Source organism: Anser brachyrhynchus, assembly GCF_964034855.1.
Source record: "Anser brachyrhynchus genome assembly, chromosome: 9".
Lineage (NCBI taxonomy): Eukaryota > Metazoa > Chordata > Aves > Anseriformes > Anatidae > Anser > Anser brachyrhynchus.
The window spans coordinates 9,793,543-9,813,524 of NC_137703.1; the positions used below are offsets into that span (position 1 = coordinate 9,793,543).

Here is a 19,982-nt window from a genome sequence, read left to right on the forward strand (position 1 = left end):
CCTGTATACCACTCTTGGGCTGCGTGGTGCTCCAGTCAGTGCCAGCAGCACCCTTCCTTCCAGCTCAGCGTCTCCTACACACACAGAAACAGGGGGTTGTATAAAAAATTGCAGCCTGGCATCTCCAATTTAGGAAGGCAGCGGCGGATGGTGTATGACTGCCTGCCTTGAGGGTTGGGGAAGAGGGGAGCGGGGCTTGTCTGAGCTGGGACCTGGGGGCAAAAGGAGGGCAAAAAACAGGGGGAAGGCGTACGGGGTGCTGCTGGGGGGAGGCTCCAGAGCTAGGCACGGGGCGTGGGTCCGGGACGGGGGAAACCATGCGGGGTTCTCGGGGCCGGGGGGGGCGACCGAGAGGAAGCACTGACCGGGGAGGAGGGCAGGGGGAGCCGAGCCGGCAGCGCTCAGACCGCGGGGGGCAGCCGGGGGGTGCCGTGGGGACCCCCCCCCGGTGCGCACGCAGCCGGTGTCCGGGGCGGGGCCGGCCTCGGGCGCCCCCCGCCGGCTCCTCGCCGCCCGGCGGCCGAGCCCCGCTCCGCCAGCTCCGGGCCCGGGCCCTGCGCGCTCCCCTCGGCCGTTGCCGTGCGGGGCCTGCGCGGCCCCTTCCCCTCCCTTCCCCGCCCCGGTCGCTCCGGCCGCCGTGCCTCCCCGCCTGCCCGCCCGCCCATGGATTTCACATAGCACCGGCCTCCTCCTCCTCCTCCTCTTCCTCCTCTTCCTCCTCCGCCGCTCCATGGCGGCTCCGGCTCCGCGGCCGCCCGGCCTTTGCTGCTGCCGCAAGGGCTCCGCCGCCGGCCCGGAGGCGCCGCCGGCTCCTCCCGAGCCTCCTCCCGAGCCTCCTCCGGACGTGGCTTCGGCCTCCAGCTCGCAGCTCTTCGGCCTCCGCCACCTGCACCTGGGGCTGGAGCTGCGGCCCGAGGCGCGGGCGCTGGCGGGCTGCCTGGTGCTGGAGCTCTGCGCCCTCCGCCCGCAGCCCAGCGCCCTGGTGCTGGACGTCCACCCGGCCCTGCGCGTCCTCTCGGCCGCCTACCGCCGGGCCCCGGCGGGGGAAGCGCCCTGCTCCTTCGCCTTCTCCCCCGCCGAGGCCTCCCCGGCCCCGCCGCCTCCGCCGCCGCCGCCTCCTCCGCCGCCTCCGCCGCCTCCCTGCCCTCCGCCGCCGCCTCCGTGCTCCGCCAACCCGCCGGCCACCGCCACCTTCCTCTCGGCTCCCTGCATCGCCGCCCCCCCCGGGGACCCCCCCGGGGACCCCCCCGGCAGCCCCCCGCCGGCCGCCGAGCCCCCGCCGCCGCTGCCCGTCTTCGCCCAGCCGCCGGCCGCCGCCTGCCCGCTGGGCTTCAGGGTGGATCCCTTCACCGACTACGGCTCGGCCCTCACGCTCTCGCTGCCCGCCGCCCTCCAGCCCCACCAGCCCTTCCAGGTCATCGTCCGCTACACCACGGCCGACGGCCCCGCCGTGAGTAACGGGGGCCCCCCCCCCGGGGGAGGAGGGCAGCGGGGAGGCCGGGGAAAAGCCCTGCTCCCTGTAGCAGGGGCTTCGCTGCTTTTATAACGCTCTTCTCCCACTCACTGAACGCCTTCAAAGCCCCTCTCGGAGTTCTTCGGGACGCCTTGCATCAGTAATGCTAGAAAAGAGCTCCAAGATCATCTGGTCCACCGTCACCCTCCTGCCAATGTCACCCACTAAACCGTGTCCCACGTAATCTGCAAATAAGTCTTCCTGCGGTGGTTTTTGTATTATTTGTGCTAGGTGCTTACAAAGTCAGGCCTCGCACACCCAGGTTTGTATTCTTGCCGGCCATGGTGATGCTGGAGGTGAGGAGGGAGATGCTGCTCATTCCTCCAGGTCACCGCTGGACAGGGGATGAGGAGTGCTCCGACGGGGCTGTGCGAGGTGCTTGCCTGCCTCTGGGTTTTGCTCTTCTTCAGTAATGAGAGGTTTTGTGAATTCTCTCTCTTGTTTTAGTCCCCTAGTGTTGAGAAGCGCTTTGCTCCTGGCCTTTTAGGTGCTGTCTGGCACATCTTGTGTTTTTGGGAAGTTATGACAGTGAAAATAGACAAATTACCACTGAAACGACAGTCCTTTTTGTTGCTCTGTAGTCTGTACTGGTTTGAGATCAAGTGAGAGAGATTCGTGGTCCACGTGATCAAAACCTATTTCCAAAAGGAATGGCTTTGTGAGGGTCTTGCAGCTTGGATGCCGCTGTCTTACCTAGCAGGACGGGCTGTCAGCCTGCTGGTTTGGTGTTGCTGTTGCATTGGTCAAAACGAGTACGTGCACAGGTCTATCTGACTATTGCAATTTGTTTAACAAGAACTGAGTGTGTTGCCTACATGCAAAATAATCCAGTAGCAAGTAGTACTAAGCCACAAATTTACGAAAGGAACAAATTGCTGTATACAACAAGTCTGATGGATCTTCTTTGGATCTGATTTTAGTATTAGACTGAAACTTGAGAGAGTAACTTAATCCTTAATTGTCTGGGTAGGCTTAATGTGTTGCCTCACTCTGGACAGTGAGTTGTGCATGAAGGATTTTATTGACAGAAGCTTCCTCCTGCGATATGTTGACCTTTTAGCATGCTGGTCCTTCCCTAACATGGAAAAATGAGATGAAAATCCAGTGTGCTTTAAATTCTAACCGACTCGTACATGAGGATATCATTCCTTTTCACCTCTGGAGCGCCGTGTCTCGGCACTTCCTTGTACAGCACTGCGCTGTAGTGTCTGTGCTCTGAAGAGGTACATGGGAGATGCCTTTCAGGGCCCATGGTACATTCAGAAAATCCTGCTCTTTAATTTTATTTTTCAAGATGTCTTTTGTCTGCTCTATGCTTTATTTACGGTAGGAAGGCTCTAAAACTAATTTGATGTTGCTGTGTGCTTTGTGATCATCCTCAGCCTGGCTGAGCCATACCTCCTGTAGTACACGATAGCACACTCTCCTCCTCTTGAACAGATGCTTTTATTTTAGGCTAGCCTGCGCTTCTGACACAAATGGTACCTCATTTCCTAGCTTGCTCGCTGTTGTAGATTTTGGCTGGCGAAATATTTGTCCTCAAGCAGCACCTGTTCCAGCCCTCGTGTTTCTTTTGAGCTATCTTTTTCGCGCCGCAGTCACTTGGTGCGGTGGCAGTGCTGTCTGTCATTGCTGTTTTCCAGCCTAGCGTTGTGCTTTAAGAGATGGGCGTGAGTAACCCCTGTGTGTAAGGGTGAGCCCACTTATTCTCACCCCTAGGGTGTTCCCTTGTGGTCTCTTTTCTCTGTGCAGCTTCAAGCATTAGACCTCCCTCTTTTAATTAAAAAAGTTCTATTTTCCGTGGCCTTTCTCTGAGTATAATCTTTTTGTGTCAGAGGTTATTTTCTGCAGGACTTTAGCATGCTCCTGGGGCTTATAAAGCAGTAAATTCACGTTTCAGTGCAGCACGGGCGTGTTGGCAGTAAGGTTGCCAGGACAGACAGTAGCCTGTTTAAAATTGGAAACCTGTTGCCTTGATATGCTCGCTTTGACCCATCTGGATATGTTAGTTGACTGTCCCATTATTCCTCGTGTGGAGGCAGGAGCCAAGAGCTCTGGTTGTTTGATGGACACTGGGAGACAGCTGAGAGATTAAATCTGCCTTTCGCAGAGCGTTCCAGCTCCCCGTGCTGTTAGGAAGCCGTATGCTCTGGACGTCATCTTTTGGTTTCAGAAGCAAGACCACCATGAACACCGTGTATCTCATGGTGTAGGCTGAAGGCATGATGCTCAGGTGTATCAGGGAAAGCAGTTCAGCTCTTCCTTCTCTTCTTTTCCCTCAACCTTACTTCTCGGTCGTACAGATAGTCTTTATAAGATTTTCGTTCTCTTTCCCTAGAGAAAAATCTGCATCTCTCTTGTAGCCGCTGTGCTATGCCTCCTGTTTTGCTGTGCACACGTTAACACCGGTGCTGCCCTTTCCACAAGAGCCTTACAAGCAAACCCTGCTCTGTTCTCGCATAAAGAACCGTGAGCTGCTCTGCAGTGTGCGGGCAGGGGGAAACCCACACTGCTCGCAGCCTCTGTTCGGCATGGGATCTAGGCAGCAGCTGTTACATGAAATGCTCCAGAACAACAGCTTAAACGTACGAAGCAGCCTCTCTCCTGTATAGATGAGAAGCTAGATAAAGGTGGTGAGCGCTGTGATGCTGTCACATAACTTTCCTAAGGGGAGCACAGGGGGGATTTGGATGTAGAGTAAATGGGGCTGTATCTAGCGCTCTGCCCCGGACACCGCTCCAGCTCCCTGCCCCCAGCAGCGCCCTGCTGCCTGCGCTCCTTTCTGGGAGCTGCTTCTGCTCATTTTCCCCAGTCCTGCCTCTGTCCTGCAGCACAGCCTGGTCTATTTATATTACAGATCTATTTATATTGTTTCAGGATAACTTTCATCATTGTTCCAAGTGCATCTGGAAAGAGAGACGGGGGATTGCCGTGTAGCTGCAGACATTAGGAAACAGGGGAAAAAAATACTTCATCCTCTGCAAACGTTTTTTCCTTTTGGCCTGTGGGGCTGGTGCTTCATTTAACTTCAACCAAATGTCAAATAAAGGGAGACTAGTTGAAAAGAACTTGTCATTAATTTATGGAGTTTCTTGTAAACAAGAATTAACTTCTCAGTTCCCCTTTGCTTCCTGCTTATGTTTTCTTCCTGCGCTGGTCAGGGGAACTTCCCCTTATCTCTCTCTGCCCCAAAGACATTGCCTGTCAACCTTTTTTCCACCCTACTCTAGTGTTATAGCTTAGTTCTAGCGGTGTCTTATCTCCCTCTTTTCTCTGTTAGCCTTTACAGTCTCTCAAAAAGCAAAGGAAGCAAAACCTTTTGAAGGTGAGGCTCTTCAGCAAGGCCAACAACGCAGATTGTAAGTCGGGCTTTTTGTGATACAAGCACAAAAATAGCCGATAGGAGGAGGAGCGTTTGTAGAAGTTGACATCAGGGTAGATCTTAAAAAACTTACTTTCTGGGGCTCCTTCCTGGATTCCCCCCTGGTGGGGGAAGCTTTTAGTGTCAAACTTTGGGTTTTAATGAGGCGTTTGTCCCGAAATGCCTTCTGGAATAGCTGTTCCCAGTTCCACAGTGTCGTATCGCGGAGAAGATCCTCATTGCCGTGGCATGCAGGTACCCACGGAGTGGAGAGCAGGAGCTGTGTAGTGCACCTCAGCCACGGCCTCAGGATTTGGCCGGTGGTCCACCAAAACACAGCACACGGGTGTGGAGAGTCGCACAGCCCTTGATAACAGGAGCAGCCAGGCTGTACGCAGCCACCCTCAGGCCCAGCAGGCTTGAAACAGAAGGGGTGATCTTAAATCCCAAGATGAGACTGCTGCTCAGAGATTAATTTTACTTTTAGATAAAGTTTTACATTTTGTAATGCCTCCTGCCCAAAAATACACGCTTCCACATTTAGCAGTGGAAGTGTGAAGCTCTATATGAATAAATGAATGCTGCTGACAGCATGCTGCCTTGCCTTGCCTTTCACTGGTCCCCTGGGGTTCTGCTGAAGTGGATAATTTGGGAGAGCAGCATGTTTGCATCAGTGTAGAAGAGTCGAAAGGCAAGGTACAAGATAACAAAGAATAACCTTATAGGACTGAGGGGGAGAGAGAAAACTTTGCCTTCCAGAAAACAGAGAGGTTAACTAGGAGACAGAATTGTAATATGCCATTAAAATTAGAGCAGCCATAGTACAAGGACTTCTCTTCTGTAAGTACTTCATTTTGTTCTCCTGATGACCAGAAATGAACCAGTGTCTGCACTAACTGCTGTTCCCTGAATTCAGATTTATTGGTTGCTTTGATCTGAGGATTCAGCAGACTCGGAAGCTTTATTCCTTGCGCTTGACTGTTCCCAAGACTTCAAGTGGTTCCAACTTTATTGCAAGTTTCACAATATTTGATATTTTCCGTAAAAGTTCAGCTCCAGAGTTCTAGGATTACAAGAAAATCCTTATTTAAAATCGTTCTTACACTTCAAAGTTGGAGGCAGGGAGCATGTGAAAGCATAAACATTACATTTGAAACGGAAAAACCCAAAAGGCAAATGACTGCGCTTTTTCATATCGTTCTTAATATGTTCTAATGATTCGCTGGGGCCTGACTCATGATTTATTTGCTGTTTGATACTGAAAATTGACGTGCTCAGTGGTGTTTTGGTTTTTTTTGTGTGTGTGTGACCACCCAGAATCTCCTTATCCGCTCTGTAGAAAGAGGCCTCCAGTGTCATTGACCAGATGTTTCTTACATATACTGACTCTTTCGCATAGTGTCAAAATGTTTGATGCTTCAGCCAGCCGAGCAGTGTCAGGGTCAGAGATAATGTTGTGTACACTGTTCAGCCTCAGGTTTTTTTATTTATTTTATTTTATTTTATTTTTTTGCTTGCACTACCTGGCCCTACTATTCCTGTTGATGTTGAATGACAACACCAACATATTCAGGGCACTCCCTCTGAGAAGCGGGTTGTGTGGCTGTTTGTCAGGGACTTGTTATTAACCAAGCAAATCGATATAACAGGAACACTGAATGACTGGAAGACGCTGTGTTCCCTGATACTACTCAGTGTGCAGACAGTGAGAAATTACTCCGAGCAGCCATGGCAAATAAACAGCAGTAGAAAGCTGTTCTGTTAGAAATGGAAACGTGCCCTATGCTAGGCATGCATATGGGGAGCCAAACAGCTGGGGAGTTTTTCCTCCACCACAATCCTCTCGATTTCACATTTTGCTTCCTGACAGCTCATCCGTGTGATTTTTGTCCTCTTCCCTCACCTCTTCACGTAATGTTCCAACAGATCTGGTGGCTGGATCCAGAACTGACGTATGGCAATGCCAAGCCATTTGTCTTCACGCAGGGCCACTCGGTGTGTAACCGCTCTTTCTTCCCCTGCTTTGACACACCAGCAGTGAAATGCACCTATTCAGCTACCGTCAAGGTAAGTGACAAATTGGTAAAATAGTTGGTGGAGCAATTAGCTGCCCTTAACTTGTGAAAGCAGTGTTACATTGGGCTTGTATATATGATATAAAATATACATTATGACATATAGTATTATAACAAACATGGGATTTTTTAGCTCCCATGTTCTGGTTCTTGAAACAGAGACAGGGTATGGCCACAAAACCAACTCTGCCTGTCACGCTTGAGTCTTGCGTTCCCAGTACTCTACACTGAAAGAGTAACCATGACATGGGTAATGAGACAGTTTGGTTTGTTACTTCCAAGAGTGGTTACTGATGATAATAACCAACTGTATTTAATTGATTCCCAAAAGGAAAAAGCACAGTTTTACAAAAGCAGCATCAAATAATGTTGCATTTTTTGTAGACAGCATCATTTGATATGTGGGCACTTTTGGGGCAGGCGTACAGCTAGCCTACGTACCCATGAAATATAGAAGGAGTAGTATTTTTGGTTGGTATGTTTTCATGGCATGTATAGATTGTGGTACAAAAAAAGCCCCACAGAAATCTTATATTTTTCATGTTTTCTAAATGATTGATTTTCTGGTCTATAACAAAAAAGACGTACATTAAAAACAAGGAGATCTGCGGTGTAGTTCTTCAGCCTTGGCCACTTAGTCAGTTGATGTGTGTGATGTTGGTTTTTCAGGCTCCAGCAGGCATACAGGTTTTGATGAGTGCCACTCAAAGTACCTACTTAGAAGACGAAGGTGTATATCAATTTTACATGGAATACCCAGTTCCTGCCTACCTAGTGGCCCTGGTGGCAGGAGACCTTATACATGCAGACATAGGTCCAAGGTAAGATTTGCCGCAAGCTGATTTTTCCTTTTGTGTCTCCGTGCAGTGCTTCAGGTTACGTTCAGTAAATTCTTTGAGTCATCAGTAAGGGAACGGTTGTGACCATAAGCTGTGAGCATTCAGAGAGTTTGAGCTTTAGGTGGGTGTAAAGAACTTGATGGCATTGTGCTTGGAAAGGTATTTTCCTCTTCCGTAAATGTTTCTTATTGTCCCCAGTAATCATTGCAGCTACTTGCTTCATTGCCTTAAGGTGGTTTAAGGGTTCTCTGATCGTCTTTTACCATGTATCCAGAGACAGATAACCTAAGAAGGCCTCAGCCTGATGTGAGACCTTTTAGCACTATGACCATAAATGGAAACTTGGTGAGAAGGCAGGCTATTCATTCTAAGAGATAATTCAGTTTGTTGAAGTATCACCTGATGTTTTCTGGTTTCTGACAGGAGCAGAGTGTGGGCAGAGCCTTGCCTGCTGCCAACAGCCATCAGCAAGCTTTCTGGCATGGTGGAGCGCTGGTTGACTGCTGCAGAGAGTCTGTACGGGCCATATATTTGGGGGAGGTGAGTTTAGTAAGTCTCCCAGGAAAGCGTAATGTAATCCTGAGGATGCTGAAAACCTCACTCATTACAGACTTATTGAGAGTCTTAGCCCCAAAAAACAACGTTAATAGTTTATGAAGTTAAGCTTGGCTGTGCATTAAAAGAGTGTATTTGAGACAATATTTTCATTCTTTGAATTGAAGATGTTTACAAAGGCTTCCTATATTTATTCGCTAAAGGTAATCAGGAAGAAAGTGTTGTTGTTAACCCACCAAATGTTGTTTGAAATGGTCTGAGAACAAGACCCAGTGTCGTGTGTCAGTGCTGTTCATTGGTGAAGAAAATCAGGAAACAAAACAAATAGTATTGTTATGTTCTGAAGCAGAGGGACTAGTGTCACTTTGCTGACACCGAAGGCACACGAAATCAGCTCATTCACTCAGCAGCTTCCCAAGCTCTCTCTTGCCTGGGAGCCTCTGGGGTAAAGATTTATTTGTGTATGTGGGTATGTAAACTTAGTGGTTCTGGCTATCAGATATACAACTTGTGATGAGTTTGCATGTGTGAAGGGAGCATAATGCTTCTGGGAAGTGCAGGATCTGCTGCGCATGGAAAGACTGTCTAGCCTTATGTCCAAACCTGAGCAGCTCTTTGGTCAACAAAATGAAAATCTGTGATTCCCTGATCAGAAGAATTTGGAATCTCTGGTTTAGAAAGCTGGTTCCTGGAATCACAAAAACTCTCAGAAGAGCTTTCTGTAAGGGGGAAAAAACGTTTCTGTCTTTTGAAATAGCTGCAATTTACCTCTCTTTTTTCTTTCTCTTCTCTCCTCTCTCTCTGTAATTTTAGATATGACATTGTTTTTCTTCCTCCATCCTTCCCTATTGTTGCCATGGAAAACCCATGCCTGACTTTCATCATTTCTTCCATTCTGGAGAGCGATGAGTTTTTAATCATTGATGTCATTCACGAAGTTGCCCACAGCTGGTTTGGAAATGCAGTCACCAATGCTACGTGGGAGGAGATGTGGCTGAGCGAGGGGCTGGCCACATACGCGCAGCGACGGATCACCACCGAGACCTATGGTATAGCTGTAGAGATATTTTTCTTTGTGATGTGTCTAACTAATAATTGAGAGCTGGCTGAATGGAATATTTGCCTTGGGAGCTCAAAAGTCTGTTGGGAACTGTATTTTGTTGTTGTTCTGGAACATAAGTGGCCAAACTTTGCTTTGAACATCTTGCATGCTTACAGTCTGAGGTTTTCTTGGCTTTGGGATGAATAAATACTTGATACAGTAACAGGAACTTTGGATGAGGTGTGTGTTAGCACAAGGCTTGAAGGAGATCTATAGGAACTTTGGCACTGCCGTTGTGTACTCAGCAGGGGTTCACCTGTCAGACCAAGGTGAGCAGCGGCTACATCAGAGAAGTAAAAAATTTTGTTATGGTTACCTTGTGAAAGAACTGTCCTCTAAACAAGTATGTCTAATTCTGGTCAGTTAGTAGTTAGCTACTGCTGGAAAGGGTGAGGTAATAGCCCTTATCAAATAAAATGTACACACCTACAAAGCTGTCTATTTGAGGCTTTGTGTAGAATCATAGAGCCTCACCTTTGGCTGCTTTTATCAGCGAATTTTGCGGGTCAGTTGTATGGTACTGTCCTTAGAATATGTAAGCAGTAAAACATTCCTGTTGCTTTTCAGTTTTTCTGGAAATCTTGGCAGCAAGAGTGTTTAGAAGGATATTTTTTTTTTATTATTCATGTATACTGTTTTTGGAGATGAGATGATGATTATGAAGTTTAGGGAAAGAAGTGCCATTAGCATCTATGGAGATGCTGCTATGTGCAGTATCTGTCTTTGAAAGCTGTTTCATGCTCAGTAATTCTCAGTGGTTAGGACTGGTCTAACATGTCACATTATATAACACATGGCAATGATACGAATTGGTCAGAAGATTCTGACCTGTCCTCTGTTCCATCTTAGTCCATCTCTCCGACATAAGACAAGGTCCTTGTTTGTAGTCTCTTGAAGTTTAGGGTTGGTTGTTTCAAGAAGCGGTTGTTCAGGAAACTAAGAAATGCCTTTCCCTGCGCCGCTCCTTAATAAGCTCTTTTTGCATTCTGTTTTGTTTCAAGGACAAACCTCTGATCTAAATCTTGCCATTTCTGACATCATTTCTGGCATATCTTCTGCTGTTAATAAAAAGGCGTTTTCGTAATGACATTGTTTACAGAAATTGGAGTCCAATGACCACCACACCTCTTGGATCTTGCTTAATCCTCCTCCCTGTTCGCAGCTTGAAGTAATTGCCTTAAACACTAGCTGTCCTGCGGGATTCTTGTTTTCTCCTGTGAAGCACATCCACCCTCTTTCTCTGCCTGTATAGATTCGTCTATCTTCCAGATTTGTCCTGGTTCTTAATTCTCACTGTGTTTATATCAGATTCCTGTGAATATGCTGAGACTTTGAGATTGAATATATGTAACGAGTTTTACTGTTGAAGTTAAGACTTAGCAAAGAAAGCTAAAGTGTTAATGGCCCTAGATGTTAAGTATTTGCTGAATGTGAGAATCTATTTTCCACAGCGTTACACATCTGCAAAGGCATAGGAAAGATTTCTTGACTTGCCAGTGTAATGCAGCTAGTTTGGCATGAAAGCAGGGAATGCTCTATGTTGCAGCTAGATAGAAGAGTAGCCTACCCTGCTGCAGCTATAAAAGAAGTCCTGCTGAGTGGAAGGTGAAAACTGTACAATACAATATGGCTAGGGTGCTAAATAAAGCTTCAAAAAGACCCATGGGATCTTTAATATGCTAGCTAAATGTAATCCTTTTCTGTTTTCACCCAGGAGGTGACATTCACTCAGTAATATCATTCACTCAGTAATATCCTTGGCACTGAATATGGAATGATATATTTACTGTTCTACCCATGACGTTACTTTTTTGTAGCACTTGATTGCTCCTTGAAAGTTACCTATACAATAGTTATTCCAATGCTGTTCTTCTTATCTTTCAAGGGCTGATAAGGTGATGTCAGGGCTTTAAACTTCAGCATTATTTTAAAGCATGCTGCTTTATTTTTCAGTTCAGCCTGCTGCGTAATCAGAATGAGTAAATGCACTGGTTTAGGTTCTGACTTCCATTACAAATTGCAAGGAATTTTTCACTCAAGTTCCTATGACGTTAGATTAGTGTGATTCTGTATTTCTGTTGTCTTACACCTTCAGTCACCTTTATTTTGTACGTGTGCTAGTTCTGCAGTCACTGTCCCACAGCTAATGTGTTTCTGTCTGGGGCAGGAGCTGCCTTCACATGCTTGGAGACTGCATTCCGCCTTGATGCTCTCCACAGACAGATGAAGCTCCTTGGAGAAGACAACCCGGTCAGCAAGCTTCAGGTTAAACTGGAGCCAGGTATTGCTCGTGGCTGAAGCTGCTTTAAAAAATGTCTGGATATTTTGCTGGATGCTGGAATACAGGCCAAAAAAGACTAGTTTTTACATGCCCTTTCTAAAAGAAAAAAAAAAAGACTGGTTTGTAAACCAATCTAAATGTAAATAAAGAAACTTAAATTGAGGCTTTCTTCAAAATTGGCTAACTCATCTTTATAAAGATTGTTCTGTTCTTAAATGGAACCGATTCACTGGGCAGAAACCAAGTATGAAAAACTTCTGCCTTGAAAGATTCATGGCTTTGAGCTTTTGAAGTTGTAAAATTAAATAGTTTGCAATGGAAAATACTTGGAAACATCTAATCCTGTGCTATTGAATCGTCTGCTTTTTGTGTGTTTGTGTAAGAACTGCATGTGTGTGCATAAGCATACAGATAAACATATATACTTGGTCTCCCATTGAGTGAGTTATGCACTGTTAGAGGCTGTTTGATTATCACCTGAGCTAGATAAATGGTGATGGAGCACAGGACTGATAGGTCTTGAGTTTTGTCCTGATCCCTGGAGATGTGAAGCAGTCTTTAGTCTAGATGATACATAGGCCAGCCTAAAATGCAGGTGGAGGTATTATCGGAACTGAATGGAATGGAAAACTGCACTGGAAGTCCCAGAAATGGAACAAGTAGTGCTTACTTTACATTGATATATTTGAAAATGTGTAGTACGGTGATAAAACCTGAGCTTGACACTGGGAAAAAAAAAGTTTGTCTTGAAAATTTCAGGTGTGTTTTCAGTCCTCTAATTTGAAGTGACTTGTTTCATGTGGAATTAATACCTAGCTTACAATAATTGCCTTTTTTTCAGCCTGTACACTTGGACTGCTTCTGTTAATTTACTGCAGTAAATTAAATGTACTGAGAACAGGCTTGTTCTGTTTTTAAGTCACTGCATATCTACTCTGAGTTCACTGAGGAGTTGAGACATTTAGACCGGTTGGAAATTAGTGTCCTCATTGCATAGTGTCTTATAACGTTGTTGTTTCTCCTTTCAGGTGTCAATCCTAGTAATTTAATGAACCTCTTCACCTATGAGAAAGGCTACTGCTTTGTTTACTACCTGTCCCAGCTCTGTGGAGACCCAAGACACTTTGACTCCTTCCTAAGAGTTAGTGTGCATACACATATGTTTCTCTTGAGATTTATAGCTGCTTTTTTTCAGGGTTTGTTACTGTGGCTAATTGATAGGGGTAATGCAAGGGTGTCTGAGATGGAAGAATGGGGTGGCCCCTTCTGCCATCCTCGATGATTCTCTCTACACTTAACAGGTTTTTCTTGAGATTTCTCGTAAGTGAATGTACTCATGCTCTTCCTTCATCTCAGATTGTGAGCTCAGGAAGTGCCAAATACAAAGTAGTTGTTTATTTTTGTTACCTCTTTCCTGTGCTCCAAATAATTAGAAAGCTGTTCAGCACAGATTATCAATGACTGGAAAGATGTGACTTCATTCACTACTAAAAGGTATCAGCTTCTTTTTTTTTTTCAGTCAGAATTGCAAAGGGCGTAGTTTCCTATATTGGGGCAAGTTTGTTGTCTTGAAACACATTTTCAAAACCTTTGTGAGCTATTGATTTGCTTTTGAAAAGTGACGCAGCTCATTGCTTTTCTCTTTTTGATGAATATGTGTTTTTTCAACTCCTTCCCATCCATGCCCCATTCAATCTTTTTGTCATGTATCAATCATACAAGTATGATTTTAGTCCCTGATCTATTAGTGAATAATACAGTAGCCAGCTGTTCTAAATTTTCACTAGTGTGAACATGAGGAAACCTTCCTGCCCTTGACATGTTAATGTCTGATTGTATCAGAGAAAAAAAAACAAGCCACAAACCCAAAACTCAGCTGTCTGTCTTTGCAGCTACCCGATTTTTTTCTTGTTATGGTGCTTTCCTTATTTGGGATGAAGGAAGAAAGTATTTTTTGTGATTATTATTATATATACTTTTAAAAAGTGTCATTCACCCTTCCAAGAACTTGTCCTCACTTTTCCATATCTATTTCTTTGAACTGAACGTAGTGGTTGTTTATCAAAAAGAAGCTATCTTTCCCCTAACCATAATTCATCCTTTTTACTGTTTCAGGCCTACATTGAGAAGTACAAATTTACCAGTGTTGTGGCTCAAGATCTTCTGGATTCCTTCCTGAATTTTTTTCCGGAGCTGAAAGAGCAATGTGTTGAGAACAAAGCAGGTAGGATGGAGTTTATTTAGTTAGCTGTAAAAATTGTAAAAAGTCTGGATAGTAAATTTTGTGCTTGGCTTGGAGGACGCATAAGCAAATGCTAAGGTTGAGGCAAACAAAACACGTTGGCAATAGCCAGATGTTTGGGGTACAAATGGTTGTGATGACTTACTGTCAACCCCTTCTGTGCTGGGGAATGAGAACGTCTTATAATGGCTGGCAATTTTGGCATTAATTATCTGAGTGGTCCTCAGTGGTTTCTCAGCTCATCTTTTCACATTGCAGAGCAATCAGTGCATATGAGATTAACAAATACTTAAATGCAAGGAAAAGGTGACCATACTTTGAAATTTAATTTAATTACAGAAGACATGCTTTGTGGACTGTAACTCTTTGCACGGTCATTCGCAAATATAAAATCTCTTTGATAAGATTTCATCCTCCCTTATAGTCTTCTCCTTACATCTGTTGGTGGATTTATAAAGGTCTGTAGTCTACTAGGTGCTTGTTAGACTGCTTGCTTAAAGAAAGGAGACTTACATTATTCTGCTGTGTATCTCTCCTTGTAAGTAATTATTGAACCCAGTGATAAATTTAAACCAAACTGGCAGTAGAGTACAGTTCTTCAGATTGCTGAGGTCCGATGGGCTTTGTGAAAACTGGTAGCAGAGAGTAAACATGAGTGATCCTACTGTGGGAAAAGCTGCAGCATGAGCTCAGCAGTTTTATGTTTTATTTGGCCAACTGGTTGGCTAGTGAGTTAATCAAAACATGTGGCAACTTTTGCCTGACTAGTACTCAGGGGCTGCAGAAGAGGGGAGTTTTAGGGTAGATGGTGTAGAACTAGAAGTATTGCCAAGGGTTAGGAAAGTGCTGAGGTGGTAGAGGGTCATGGGGAAGAGCTCTCTGGGAAACCAAGCTCTGTTAGCTCTGCCACTTGTGGAGAAACTTGGTTTGGGTTTAAGTACTAATTATATAAACAAATTTAAAATTGCTTTTTCTTGCTGGTGTGTATGAGAGGGGTTCAGTCAGCCCTCACACCTCCTTTTTTATGAAGCAGATTTTCCCCATATTCTTCAGTATTCCTCAAAATTCTGGGAATGAGAAATGCACAGAAAAGATCTTATATTAGAACATAATTTGATCATAGATACTTGTTAGCCTGTCTGTCTTAAGAGCATGTGTGTTTAAGAGCATGTGTTTACTTACTGTAACGCTGAGCTCTAGAAGACTTGTGGTTAAATTTGGCAGAGGTGTTGCTGGCCCTCTCCCAGATGTAGCGTAGGCTATCCTGATGAGACTGCTAGGACTGTTATGTCACTGTAACTATGGGTTGGTCTGATTTGCTATTGTTAGAACCTCTCTTAACTGTGCTAGAAGCAGTCCTGAACCTTGAGACAGCCAAGCCATCTGCAGAGACTCCTGCTCGACATTTTTGGTGCTCCTCATTCCAGGACTGGAGTTTGAACGTTGGCTCAACGCTACAGGACCTCCGTTAGCTGAGCCGGACTTATCTCAGGGATCCAGTCTGACCAGACCAGTGGAGATGCTCTTCAAACTCTGGACCACTGAGCCTCTGGACTCTGCTGCTGCCGCCAGCAGCGTCGACCTCACTAAATGGAGAACGTTCCAAACCGTGCTTTTCTTGGACAGGTTGCTGGATGGGTCACCACTGCCACATGGTGAGTACTCTGTAAGGGAAGTAGAAGAGTATTCCTGGAATGACAAATTAAATTCTAAAGAGCCCCACCCCACCTTGATCTTATCATTCATTATTCTCCGATGACCCTCAAACTTGACAAAACAGGTCATAGTTTTTTCCTCTGTGTATGTGCTCTCTTCAGAGGTGATAAAAAAGCTTTCGGAGTGTTACTCCTCTCAGCTGGACTCCATGAACGCAGAAATCCGCATCCGCTGGTTGCAGATTGTAGTCCGAAATGACTACTACCCAGACCTTTACAAAGTTCGTCGCTTCTTGGAAAACCAGGTACTAAGTGCTGGATTAAAATCACTGCACCTCTCAGTGCATGAGACATGTGCATGAGACATGCGACGTGAAAGACCTTGGAACTTCTGCTTCCTGGCCAAGTGTAGACCAGGTGTGTAGCGAAGGGGCCGAGCATGGCTCACCTGCTAGCGGGTGGGGAGGAACGGGCAGATGTAATCTGAAATGCCTACAGACAGTCTGTGCTTTTTTTAGCCTAACTCACACCCTTGTCCCAGCTCTGCCCAGTGCATTTTTGCATTGCTTTACAGTAGCCCTGGCTTTCCCAGAGCAGAAATTTTCACAATACTAAATCATGTGATTGTTTGAATGTTTACACTTCAAGCAAGGCTAGGGCTCATCAGATTCCTTTCAGTAGTTTTTATCGTGCAGGAGCAAAAGGTTAATGCATGTGTTCACTGTGGCCTCTTCTCCTTGGCCTTTTAAATAGCTCTGTTATTTGTGTGGAAATAGCTCAGTTGTAGAGAGCAAGTGGTTTTTGATTATCATTCGCATAAAACTTGGCATTAAACTTGAATAGACTCAGTTATCTTTTGAAGAAGTGTGTTGCTTGTCTTTAACCTGAATGGATTTAGGGCTGTTGGAGTATAGCTGTAGAAGAGCTGCACCTCTTGACTTTTATTAGAGTGGTATTATCCGGTTTTCCTTTTTTGCAGATGTCTCGGATGTACACAATTCCACTTTATGAGGACCTTTGCACTGGCACACTCAAGTCTTTTGCCTTAGAAGTTTTTTACCAGACCCAAAACCAGCTGCACCCCAATTTACGGAAAACCATCCAACAGATCTTATCACAGGGCTTAAATCCACTTCCTGCCATAGACACTACAGCAGGCACTACAGAAACACCAGCAATGGTGCTTGAGGACAAAGTCTCAGAGGCCACAAACGGTGCCATTTCACTCAGGGATGTTAACGTGTCTGCTTAGATCACCAGCTCGTGTCAGCCATGAAGCTTGAAAACAGGGACAGGAACAGAGGAAGGATACCAAGTGTCGCCTCCTTTTCCTCAGCCCTGCAGCTGCAGTGTGTTGCTGTAACTGGATTTCTCTCACAAAACACAAAGGAAATGTGCCTTCAAGTATCCAGCATGTGACACTGCCAGGCTTCAGAGATCTCCTTCAGCTGTGGGTTGGATGTTTTGCTTAGGTTTATACCAGGCAGGGACTCCTGGGCAGTTGCTTCTTCAGGGAAGGTGGATAGTTCTCTTTCCTGAGGCTCTTCTGGATGTTTTCTCCGAGGTTGTGGTTTTCGTTTGTGTTTTTTTTTTTTCTTCTTTCTTTTCTGTTTTGTCTGAAGCCACTGAGGCATGTCCTACTTGCTGTGTGTATGTTGCTGGGGAGTGTATGTGTGTCAAGCTGCCATTATCCTGACATTTGGACTGAAGTTTTGCAAAGAAGACACTCAGGAATTCTCAGTGGCAGCAGATATGTTTTCATGTTATGCTCCTTACTGTGACAGAGGTATTGTGATTTTGGAGGTAGGGGACTAATGCTCAAATGATTAAGAAACTAATTTTAAATAGCTCCTGTTTCCCCCATTTCCCTACTCCAAGTGGCTAGGTAATAATAATGCTTTATATATATATATAAAAGACCAGGGGAACCTTATGATGGATTTGAAATCCTTCCGTAGTTAACCCCACAGTTTTCCCTTTGCACTCAATGGGACAAGCAATAAAGAAATGTGTAGGCTTGAATTTTCAAAAAAAGTTAAATGAGGTGCCCAAATGCTATCAATTCTGGTACTAGCTGGATGCCTAAATCTTTTTTAACTGTTTTGACAAGTCTAGCTGCAACCTTTGTTAGTGTCTTAGCATGTGTAGCACACGCATTCATCAGATATGCCGCGTGTTTTCTATTCTGTCCTTTTGGAAAAAATTAACAGGACCTTTAATTTAATTTTTTAAAAGATCCCTAGCATATGTTGGGGCTGGAAGTCAACCCTGGAGATATCCATGCTCAAATTTTACTGCCTTGCATAACATTTGCCTGAAAAACGGTTGCCCTGTCATATGATAGTCTGAGGGAAGCACTCTTTTTTTGATGTGAAAATTTTAAGCCCCACTTTACTCGAGTCTGTTTTCTGACTCGTGGTGGTGGCAAGATGCCATTTCATTCACACAACGTGCTGTTTCTCTTGATCCCTGGCCAGGCCTGCAGGATGGAGAGACATTCTCATCTATGCCATTTGGTCTCCGCAAAGCGCTGAGGGTGAAGCATTGCTGGCTATTACACAGTACAGGTGATGGTTCTTGGACTCCGTGCCCCTTTTTTTTTAAGCACGGATAACTGTGTGCCTCTTGGTGAGCTCCCAGTAAGCACCTCTGAGCTGATGTATCAGCAGGATAGAGGACTAGTTGGAATAAAAGGTGAAACACTTGGAAGAGGCTCAGGTAACGGAGACGTGAGAGAGAATCTATTATCAACTTTGGTGCAAATTTTAGCACTGCTACGGGGATCTGCATAGCACAGGGAGAGGGGAAATTTGGGAGATTTCTTTTCACCAAAAGAATCTGTTTACACCCATGTGTGGATGGGGACTTAGGTGCTGTTACTGGTTCTGCGTTTTCTGGCTTTAAATTAATTTGGACTTCACCATAGCCTTAGCCTGGGCTGAACTGGGATAAAGCAATAATAAACTCAGGCCTCCTTAGTGCTTCATTAGTTTTCAAAAATGGGCCCTCAGCATTGCTGGGCTTCAGAACTCCAGGTTCTCCTCTTTGCTCCGTGAATGGGATTACCTTTTTCGTTCTGTTTTGTTTTCCCAGAAGGGATGGAGAATGATGTTTTCTGTACAAATCTCTTTCCTTTTCGTTTGTCGTTCTATTGAAAGAGATTTGTACAAGCTGACCTTCCGCTTCCTGCGTTGCCGCTGTTGGTGCAGCGTCTCCTGGACCCCTCAGCCAGCAGCGGCAGCCTGGCCAAGACCAGTAACCACTAGCATCTCTCGGAATCCCAGGCCTCAGTTTTAACATGTTTTATTTTGTGGGAGAATGTATGTGACCCTGGTTGGAATTTTTAATTTACATGGATGCCTTATGATGATTGTCAAATTAAACTAAGCTTTGTGACAAGTTTAGCCTTTTGAGCTGTTTTTTAGTGTCCCTGGGAGAGATACCTGAAAGAGGTGACTTGGTATGTTGTCTTTATTTTGTCCTTTTCTGGAGTGCAGCGTTTATGGGTTTTGGAAGCTATTTAAAAGCTGCACAGCAAGAAGTTAGAGAATTGGCAAAAGAAAATAATAAAAAGTAAATATCTATGGTTACTGCAACTGAATGAAGTACATCAGATCAGCTATGCGTTTGCATACGCATGCATCGGAGCAGGGAAATGCTGTCTGGTCCTAACAGACTGTTTCCTGATTAAAGGATACAAGATTTAAGTAGGTGTTTCTGCTCTCATCCCTGTGAGATCCCATCAGATGGCTATTTTGATCCAACTTGTTCTCTGAAACACAGAAGCAGCACAAGATTTGTTGAGTATTAAGTGTAAAAGTATTCTATGCATCTTACTTCAGGTACTTTTGTTCCTCTTGTGAGCAGGGAGTGTACTTTCATTTTGAAGAGTGAAAAAATTGGAAGCAGGTTTTTGGAGATACGCCTTCCTTTTGTTGACCTAAAATAAATGAATGCTTCAGGCAACTTACTATCTTGATTTGTAGTAGGCTTGACATTGAATGGCAACTTAGGCTGAGATTAAATAGAAACTATTATTGTCCTTATCTTTGCTAGGTTAATTTCTGATCTGTTAAAGTAAATTTAGTACAGCAAAAGAGTTTTGTTTAAGCAGATGCCAAGAGATAGGGTTATTCTCCTTATTTTTAAAATGAAAGCTGTTACTTTTTTTCCTTGCAGTCATGAGCAGAGTGGTGTAGGGTATAGCAATATCAGTTGTGAAAAAGCTCTGAAGAGCCATACACTTTACTAAAATGGAATATTGCTAACTTAATTTTTTAGCATCTCATAGCCACATGGGTTAATACATTAAGTATAATTCCTGTTAGCTACACACACTCCTCTGTTAAGCTTGTATCT

General features: G+C 45.0%; 1 protein-coding gene across 2 annotated transcripts; it reads left to right on the forward strand.

Annotated features, from left to right (window-relative positions):
* The first annotated feature begins 365 nt into the window (after nucleotides 1–365).
* Nucleotides 366–19,022, forward strand: RNPEPL1 (arginyl aminopeptidase like 1). Of its 2 annotated transcripts, none has more exons than XR_013954697.1 (11): nucleotides 366–1,450; nucleotides 6,801–6,941; nucleotides 7,619–7,770; nucleotides 8,212–8,328; nucleotides 9,157–9,392; nucleotides 11,613–11,726; nucleotides 12,755–12,867; nucleotides 13,842–13,950; nucleotides 15,396–15,623; nucleotides 15,786–16,040; nucleotides 16,603–19,022. XR_013954697.1 is itself a non-coding variant. In XM_080603845.1 (11 exons), exons 1-11 carry the CDS (start codon nucleotides 731–733, stop codon nucleotides 16,873–16,875), a joined length of 2,346 nt encoding a protein of 781 aa, XP_080459971.1. In that variant the 5' UTR covers nucleotides 378–730; the 3' UTR covers nucleotides 16,876–19,022. The 2 variants fall into 2 exon arrangements, 1 of the variants encoding a protein (XP_080459971.1); XM_080603845.1 differs by having other exon boundaries at nucleotides 378–1,450; nucleotides 15,786–15,928.
* Nucleotides 19,023–19,982: the final 960 nt, after the last annotated feature.